Source organism: Neocloeon triangulifer, unplaced genomic scaffold (genome assembly GCF_031216515.1).
Source record: "Neocloeon triangulifer isolate White Clay Creek 2 clone unplaced genomic scaffold, ASM3121651v1 ptg000014l, whole genome shotgun sequence".
In the NCBI taxonomy this organism is placed as follows: Eukaryota; Metazoa; Arthropoda; class Insecta; order Ephemeroptera; family Baetidae; genus Neocloeon; species Neocloeon triangulifer.
This window is the reverse complement of record NW_026775556.1, coordinates 14,002,879-14,012,524: the sequence shown is the minus strand read 5'-3', so window position 1 is coordinate 14,012,524 and position 9,646 is coordinate 14,002,879. Positions and strand designations below refer to the sequence as shown.

The 9,646-nt window shown below is 36.8% G+C and overlaps 1 protein-coding gene across 1 annotated transcript; it reads left to right on the top strand.

Moving 5' to 3' along the window:
- The first annotated feature begins 8,031 nt into the window (after window positions 1-8,031).
- LOC132200522 (C-type lectin domain family 4 member K-like) lies at window positions 8,032-9,036 on the top strand. The gene is made up of 4 exons (XM_059626036.1): window positions 8,032-8,175; window positions 8,242-8,294; window positions 8,384-8,483; window positions 8,543-9,036. Exons 1-4 carry the CDS (start codon window positions 8,109-8,111, stop codon window positions 8,806-8,808), a joined length of 486 nt encoding a protein of 161 aa, XP_059482019.1. The 5' UTR covers window positions 8,032-8,108; the 3' UTR covers window positions 8,809-9,036.
- The last annotated feature ends 610 nt before the right edge of the window (window positions 9,037-9,646 follow it).

Here is a 9,646-nt window from a genome sequence, read left to right as displayed (position 1 = left end):
GGCGAGACTGCTGCTGGAACAATGGGTCGGCCGCGCGCGTCCACGCCGAGTGTCGACTTTTGAAACGGACATGATTGTGTGGCCGCCGCCGTCGCCGCTACTTTGACAGCAGAAGAGCCACCCTGATTGACGCGCGGTGCTCATTGTGCGCAAATTTGCCTTTGTGCCATTTTTTCGGCGAACAATCGCGCCTCATCAGCAAGGTAGTGAGCAGCACCGCGAGACCGCCTCATTGTCTGAATTAGCGCGAACCTTGCGCCGCGTTTTGTTTTGCAGAAAAAAAAAGAAAAAAATACTCGGACAAAACGGCAAGTGATCCGCGCGTGCACAATAAGTCGGATTGGCTTTGTTTGCGGAGCGAATGGCGCATTTGTCATAAATAATGAATTTGGCATTCAGCGTGCTTGAAAAGGAAAATCAAAAGAGCTTCATTATTTAATAAGCTGTTTATTGACAATAAAAATTTGATTGCAAAATTTAATGAAAATCATAAAAATCAAATATAATCTTTCCATGTCCAAAAAGGGATTGATAAGAAATTTTATGTAATTGACTTTTGTAACTTGCACCCCTTAACTGGTACTCATCTTTTTTATTATTGTTTATTTAACTCGATTTTTAAAAGTATTTAATGTACGAAATAGAAAACAAAATGCGAAAGAAATTTATGTGCTTCATAATGAATGAATTTCTTTCTTTGAATCACTGAAGTAAAATTATACTTTCTGAGATTTTCTTTCTGTTTCTGTAACCCATGTAATTGTACATTTATTCACCTTTTCTGTAATAATTTATTAAAAAATTAAAAAAATATAAAAATTAAATAAAGAATAAAAATTAAAACGTAATAATAATTTAAATTGAATGAATTTAGAAAATATTTATAAAAAAAATGTATTTGTGGCACATTAAAATATTTTGTTCTCTTTACTATTCATGAATTAATCTATCCTAAAATTTTCATGCCTATTTGTATTTTATAAATACTATTTGCAGATATACAAAAGTCATTTCTAGTGTGTAAAGTCTCTCTGTGGAGAACACAAAAGAAACTTATTAAGCACGATTGCGATCTTTAGTCCCTAACAAGAAAAGTTTCTCCGCCGGAGAAGTTAAATTTCCCGCCATTCACGTCCTTTACTTTAGCCCTGCATAAAATTTCGCACTTTCTTGATGCCCAGCCTTCCTCCTTAAGCTTTTCCCGGCCATAAATCGCATGCGATGTTTCTAAACTGCTCGTAGCACTCCAAGCCGCTGCTCTTGCTTTTCTCTCTTTCTCTGCGAAATTGAAACAGAAGTGCGCTGCCCTTTTTCTCCAACACTTTTCTCAGAGAGTTTTATCTCGGCTCACGCAGACGGCTGATGATGTTTTAGCGCCGTACGGTGCCGGCCAGATGCCCGAGCGCGATTTCCATCTAATGACGTGCGTGCCGAGAGATGATATCGCACAGAAATTTTTATTGCCGCTTCGACGGAAAATTCACCGTAAATCGCAGCTCGCAGGAATTTCATCAATTCGCTCTTCAAAGGAATTTTTGTTCAAATATAAGATAATTTGTTTTGCCTCAAACGCATCGGAGCATAGACAAGTTTTGACTCCAAAGTCTTTGAAAATCTCTCGGATTATTAAACGAAGCAGAGAGAACGAAATCCAGAGCGACGTCCTTTTTCGCGCGTCTATCTTCATCAGCTTTGCGTTGAGTAAAAAGCAGGTCGGCGGGTGGTCCTGTTGGCTTTTGAGAGTCAAATGAGTGACGTCAAAATATGGAAGAGAGACGAAAAACAATACCCTCTCGGCAGATTTGGACCGTCCCACCTGGCGAAACACGAGAATATGTTATCTTTTTTATATATATATTTCTCATTACAAGACCGCGCGAGACGAGTGAGGTCTCTCTGGAAATTATTCCGTAACGCGGAGCGACGGCCCGGAGAAATTTATTTTCGTAGATGGCAATCGGCCGATATAAGATAATTTGCGGTTGGTAATGATTTTATTAAAAAGTTATGATGCGCGTGTATTAATACGCTTATCACCCGCCTCGATCGGCTAATTGCGGACTACGAACCGCCCCGAGCTTTGAAAATTGATATCGCAATTAACCTGTCAACCTGCCTGGCTGGGCGGTGCGCGCGATATTCAAAATAGCTTCTTATCCGACAAATATAGGACACCTGCTCCCAATGAGGACTTGTAACCAAGGTTAATTTCAATTAGAAAAACACAGAGATAAGAGAGGTTTCTCGGCAGAATAATTATATAACGTAAATTATTTTTTGAATTCAATATTATGAGCTAATTTTGCCCTGAAAAAAATAGTAATTTAAATGTTTAAATCGAGTGTATTTAATAATATGGAACCGTGAAAAAATGAAAAACCAGGCTTCGTTTGCATTTCGTTTTTTGAGGTTAGTTTTCCTTATGCTTAATTTTATTTTTTTCTCTTTCCTATAAAGTTGCCTAGTTTCAATTTTTCATGAAATCCACCACGAATATTAGTGATAGCATTCAATAATAAATTTACTTCAATTATTTAGTATCGTCATTATCAGGCGATTTTTTTTATCCAAATCTGTTTTTAATCATCATATTAATTTCGCATTTTGTTTAATTTTGTTTTAGCTATATTTAAAGATTGGCATTATTTGTTGAATCGCCACACAGATTCCAGTAATAATTTTACTTTGGGGATATTTTTTAATGTATCTTTATATTTCAATTTGAAATAAATCTTGTGTCTGTAGCTGCGCGTGCGGCGTTGTAGTTTCTTTATTCGAGTCGGAAATTTCGCATGTCAGTGCTCACTCACACCGCCAGCTTAATTCCACCGATAATAAAGCAATTTGGCATTTTGCAAGAGGACGCCAGGGTAAGGCCTTTTGTAATCACTCTCCATTAAGTGACTGGCCGGCTGCAAGAGTGATCTCACTCGGCTTGTTCAAACCTAATGACTTGTTGACTCGACGACCGATAAAAAAGGCGGGATCCAGTCATCAGCATAGGGCAATTTCGGTCAGCAACACCTGCTCCGCACCACTGTCCTGACCTTGGGTTCGCAAAGATTTCAGTCCTTTGATCTGGAAAAGTTGCATAAATTTATTATTATAAGAGACTTTAAAACGAATGCAAAAGAGAGCAATTAATTTGTATTTATGCATTTTATTAGCCAGTGGTCATTTAAATTTTAAAAATCTCAAAGGGAATTCCGCCTGCAAGAAAATTTGCTGTTTCATTTTCCTATTCGTACCAAACGTCACGCGGCAGCAGCAGCCTTTCTCTCTACTTCTCACACGTTGGTGCCTTTTGTTGGCCGCCATTGTCGTCTGGGCATGAGTGTTTAGCCGTTGAAAAGAGCCATTTCTTCTTTCTGGCTCCATTCAAATTGATAAAGGCCCAGCAGTGTGGATTACTCGACACTTTCAACAAAACGCGCATATACGCAATCAACAAATACAAATATTATTGCTCTGAAGAGGGTCCTTTCTCTGGGCACACCACGCAACCCAGTGATAATGCATAGCATATAATTTTGGACGATTGTACGCTCGCACAATCACGTTTCCATTCACACAAGTTTAGATGGAATAAACCCAGTTTTGGAGCTTTTTGTCCAGCTTGCAACTTTTTTCCTATTGTCCCGATCAAGTGGCATTTTGAGAGTATTTTGCAAGTGCAATTTATTTTCTCTTTTGTTAAGAAATAAATACTGCTTAAAAGAAATTTAACTTTGTTTAAAAAAAATTTTTAATAAAATTCCAGATGTATTAGGTGAGCAAGTTATTGAATTTTTCTGGTGCTTATCAGACTAATTGCTTCAAATTAGAAGCTTTTTAGTGCTTACAAGGACATTTGACAGTTCTCTATATTATTTTCAATTTGTTCATCATACAATTTGTTCAATTTTGTTTTAACATCCATTTTTTTAATTTGTATTCCACATCATTTTGTTCTGCAAGTTTTTTAACTCTAGTGGCAACAGATTCCACAAACGTGGTAATATACATTCCGACGTACAATTGAAATATTTACTTTATTTTATAGGCTCAATTACTGGTCCTAATTGCAATGCTCTCGTGCTATAAGGGTGAATTCTAGGTACTCCATGGTTCTCATCAAAGTACTTGAATCATAATAAATTTAATTCAAATATTTTACCGCCGCGACCGCCGCGACCGCCGAGGACATCAAGTCAGTTTTCAGGCTAGTTACCTCTATTATGCTTAATTTTTACCATTTTAAAGAACATTTTACTTAAAATATGGTGTGGAATAATAATTGAATACACCTAAACGATAGAAATAATATACGCAAGCAATGATACGCAATAGAAAAATCAATGCATAATTCAGTCAGTATAATATATGCAACCCCCTTACTTGTAATTTTCTTTTGTTTGATATACAATTAACAAATTTTTAAAATCAAATGCTTGCATAATTAACAGATAATAATTTTATTAGGTTTAAAATTGGTAAAAATTATATTTATCTTCTTTAATTATATATTGTCATGAATTGCTATATTTGGATATTTACATTTTAAATTTATTGATCCTTCCCGGTATATTTTTTTTAATCTCATATATGATAATTTTGTGCGACACCTTAATTATCATTTGTATTATAGCTGCGCTATAGGTCGTTTGTGGCACAGATATACAAAAAAATTTTGTGCCCTTTTCCGTCACCGCCATGTGCTGTTGCAAGCAAATTTGTTTCGCCCGCTGGCGGTGCCAAAAATCAGAGTGATACACCACACGGCCAATTTACAACGCGCGTGCGGAGGAGATTCGCAACAAAGAATCAATTAAACGCTGTCGACAGTGCAAACAGACGCGAGCAAACAAACAAACAAACCATAAAATGCAATAAAATTTAATTTATATTCCGCGTCCTGCGGGCTGATGCGTGATGGTGTGTGTGCGTCTGAACGCAAAGGTCGTTTTGTGAGCGGCGTCGGACCAACCATAATAATAATAATATTTCCTTCGATGCAATTTATTTATTTATTCACTCTTGATTGTTGCCGCGAGCGCAGCAATATTCAAATGCAGGGTTTCTCTCGTCGCCAGACAAATAAATAAATTATTCAAATTTCAGAACTTCCTCGTATTGAGAAAAATTTCACCTTGCGTGCGAGTTACACTCAAATAAGGAATGGTCAAATGTGCTGCCTGTCTTCACGATTAATTCAGTAGCCGCGGTTATTATTCAAATTTGTCGGAGAAACTCTGCGTGTGCCGTTTGCTTTCAATTTTTAATCAATTTTTTTCGCGCGAGAGGAAGATACATGATGATGAACATTTTGGCATTGCTCATGAATTTTATCATGCTAGAAAATTCCTATTGTAACTCAAAACTCAATACCTTATGATATGATCTGACAATGAGAGCAGAAATCTAGCACGTTCTGAGGCAAATAAAGTGCAAAAATGAAAAGGGACGTTCCGCCTGGGCTGCAGTGACAGGAAATCCCGAAATCGCGGGAAATTTTCAGACCATCTGCTGCATTTGATGGTTTGCATGCTGGGTGCGCGTTGATATTAAAAACGTGCCCATCGATGGGTCCCGCACATTGCATTTTATGCATGATTTTCTGTAAGGCAGCTGTCAAGGAGGCATTTTGGTTCAATATTGAATTTGTAGAGGAAAGAATTCAAGATGAAGATGCTGACAGTTTTCACTTTTCAGGAAGCTTTATTCAGATTTAAAATATTGTATGCATACTTTTTTCTAGATATATTTAAAAAAATTAATGTAAAACATAATATTAAGAAATTTTTGGATATTTTGCCACATTAAAACTTAATGCGCAAGTTATTCAATAGGAATGAAAATTGGTTACATAATTTTATCTGACTCTCAAGCTTCCACTTCTCTGTTTCATGCTTTTTCAATCCTTTCCCGTGATGATGTGAAGATGTCAAAAGTTTAAAAAAAAGTTTTCTGAGTCATGATTTGGTGTCTGGATATAATACATATGTTAAAACGGAACCTACATCATATATGCTCGCTGAATAAACTCACCATGTGTTTGAACGGTGCACACGAGAGCTAATGATGGTGCACCTTTTTGCAATGATCTTCAGAGACCGGGTATCGACATAAAGATCTTCATCTTGCCGCGCGCACGAGATTTTATCTTGTTATTTTCAGTCATCGTCTCTCGGCACCGCGAATAAGGTCGTTCCCATTACAGTGTGCGGTGCGCATATTGCGCTTCCAAGAGATAACACACACCGGGCGATAATAAAATCAAACCTCCGCGGCGCTTTCTATGAGAAGGGATGAATTAAACATTAGCTTTCGCGGATGCACTGTGTATTTTACTATATTGCAACACACAGAGGAGAACATTTCACATTCCGCCAGCAGCAGCGATAAAGTTTTTGTCTGCTCCCCAGGGATTGATGCGCGTTCGGAAATCTGCAAGGATTGCCTCAAGTTGCAAAAAAATACACCTCCTGTGTATTTTATTATTTAGATCTAACGACGAGAAAAGATATTGCCCTTTTTCTTTTGAATAATCTAAACAAAAAATAAAAGTGATATGACATTTTTAGAGTAAATTATTGCATTGATAGAAGAAAATAATTTGAAAATCATTCAGTAATTATTCTCTTATTTTACAACTTATAAACCAATTAATCATTGATGAACTACTTGTTTTACGTATTTTTTAGTATTCAAATTTTTAAGATTTTATTGGAAATAAAATTATATTTTTTATTTGTACTATGTCTAGTTTTTATTAAAAATGTTGAATCAGTTTATTTTACTTAATTATTATTAATTATTTTAAATAATTTTTCAAATAAATTTTGAGTTGAGATGCATATATATCGTAATGTTTTGATAATTTGGACGATTGACAAGTAATTCTGTGAATCTTTATGAAAAAATCTCTGTAAGGCGAGCATCATTCTTTCCCTTGTAGGATTAAAACAAAAATGGATGTGCTCCACCCGCCGATTGTATCAATGCGGGATGCCGGAGCGCAAAAGGCACTTTGTTTCCCGCGAGCGCGCAGATGTGTGGCTGCTGGGAATCAATTGAATTAGCCAGCGGAATTCCAGCGCGCCGGCTTTTTGCTCTTCACTCTCTGTGCTCGCATGCGAAAATTCCGAGAACGGCTCGGCCAATGTCATATCGCAAAAAGTTCTCAAAATAAATTTCTTCATTATTTCGATGCCCCGCCGCCTTTCAAAGCGAATTAAACGCTCTTTATCAACGGACTAAAAGGCGCCACAGGCCCTGCCAAGGAAAACTGCTGCTCCAGCAGCAGCGACGGTGCGTTATTTTCCTTCTTGCTCTCTTTCTGATGTATAATAAATTATTCAAAAAGTGCGATATCGGAGCGGCGAATTCAATTCCGGGCATTGTTCGGCACTTTTTCATTCGGAGCATATTGATGCGCGGCCGTAAAGTATATAAGAAAAGTTGCGGCCGAATTGGATTTCTTCTCTGCTTTTCTCATTCTCCGACTTCTTTCGCATTATTTTCTCCGCCCGCCGTTTTGGCACGATAAAATTTATTGACGTGCCCTTTAAAGGGATAAGAAAGTAGTTTTGCCATGTATCACCCGCCGAGAGCACACAAGCTATTTTATCTCTCTAGTCCGCTTTTTCTGCAGCTGAATTTCGATTCGCCCGTTTGTTTCTTTTGTTCTTCTGTCGCTTGGAAAAAAAACATGAATTTTATTAACTGATACGCGTCGAATATCAAACGAGTAGAATTAAAACGCAAAAAAGTTAGATTTGGCCAGAGGCACGTCGGCCAGGCAATTGAATCACGTAAGTCACTCTAGTCTGCTGGTTTGCTCTCGTGTCGGAATGTCTGTTCCACCTAGATTAGGGCGCACGTGTCTGCAATGTCTGACGTTTAATGCATGAAAGGGGCACGCGAAGAAGACGCTCGGGACAATTAGATTTTAGAATTGGTCGTTAAAGGTATACGTGTTGCTAAATTTGCAGGGTTTGCGTCACAGATTTCATTATCATTAGCTGAAAAAATTAATCAAATCTGCTTTAGAGATAAGTAAATTGATACCACGCCATGGAAACCAGCTTACTTGAATATTAAGATAGAAGTCTAACGAAATCTTCATCATGAAGGTGATCTTTTGCCTACTTGCAATTTTCTCAGTTGCCGCAGCTAAACCAAAAACCTTGTCAGGTACAATATTTATTTCAAACCCTAATTTTAAATAATTCTTTGATTTAATTTTCAACACGTTTTCAGAACTGGGCTTGCAACCATTTGCCGATGGTCAATATTTGCTGAGCAGCTTTATTGTAAGTATCCATCATATATTATGCATTGAAAATATAATTTTGTATTTTAACAATTTTTTCCATTTCTGACCATTAATAATTTTGCGCAGTCCTCATGGGTTGATGCCAGCAACTTTTGCAAGAGCATTGGTTGCGCTTTGGCTGATGTCACCACCGAAGACGAGCACTTGCTTTTAACTAGCGTTTATGGTGATTTTAATGTTTAAATTTTCCACCTCTTACTTGAACGCATTTTTTTTATTATTTAGCCTCTTCGATCCCAGACAGAGTTTGGATTGGAGGAACTGACCTGGGCACTGAAGGAAATTTCTACTGGGGACAAAGTTTGGAGGATTTTTCTGCTGATGTAAATTTAACCTTTTGGCACGCGGGAGAACCGAGCGGTGTGACTCTGCACGGAATCCCCGAACATTGCGTTCAATACCGCCGCTTTAATGGTGCCCTCCTTTGGAATGATGCACCTTGCGAAAATGAGTATCAGTTCATTTGCGAGGTCAAACCTTCTGTTTGTTAGATTACGATTTCCGTGAATGTACTCAGGAAAAACTTTTCATAAATATAATTATATTGATAAATCGGTTAAAAAACTGCAAAGTTGTTTTAAATGAGATTTTTATTAGAACTTTTCAAATTAAACAGATCAATTGTCAACTGCTCATGCTTTCAACATAAAACTAGTTTTAAGACTTTATTGACATTTTCTTGTAAATTAATAATAAAGAAGAGTAAATTATTTCACAGACACTTTGAATTTATTTACCAATATTTTCACTTAAAATAAAACCAACTGCTTTATGTTTTTTGACACAATATGACAAATATGTATAAATATTCCTTATAATTTATACACTTTCAATGTTTTAGAATAATTGAATGCAGAAATTTGTAGGCTGCGATTAGGACTGATTACTTGATTAGATTATATATTTTGTTTGACACGTTGAAGGACACATTTCAAGCAACAGCAACGCACTGTTTTAAATAATCGCACTTGAGTCGGCATTTCAAAAAGGAACTTATGTGCGATAAAGTTTTTAATCTATTGCAAAATTTGCAATATTTTTATTGAAAAATAAAATAATTATAAAATATACTGAAACGCCTTCTGCGTTTCTAAAAAGGGGCCTTATTAAACTAATATTCAAAATTAACCTCTTTTGCGATACTGCTTTTTTAAAGAAAATCCGGCTTATCAGGGTTCAAAGCTCTGTTGGAATGAGCAGCAAAAATGCGTCCGCCTGGACTGATTCTCATGCAAGGGGCAAGAAGTGATGAGATTCCGCGCCGCATTCTTGATCTTTTTCATTACATTCCAATGGCGTTCCATCGCTCAAATGAGCGTATTACATCAC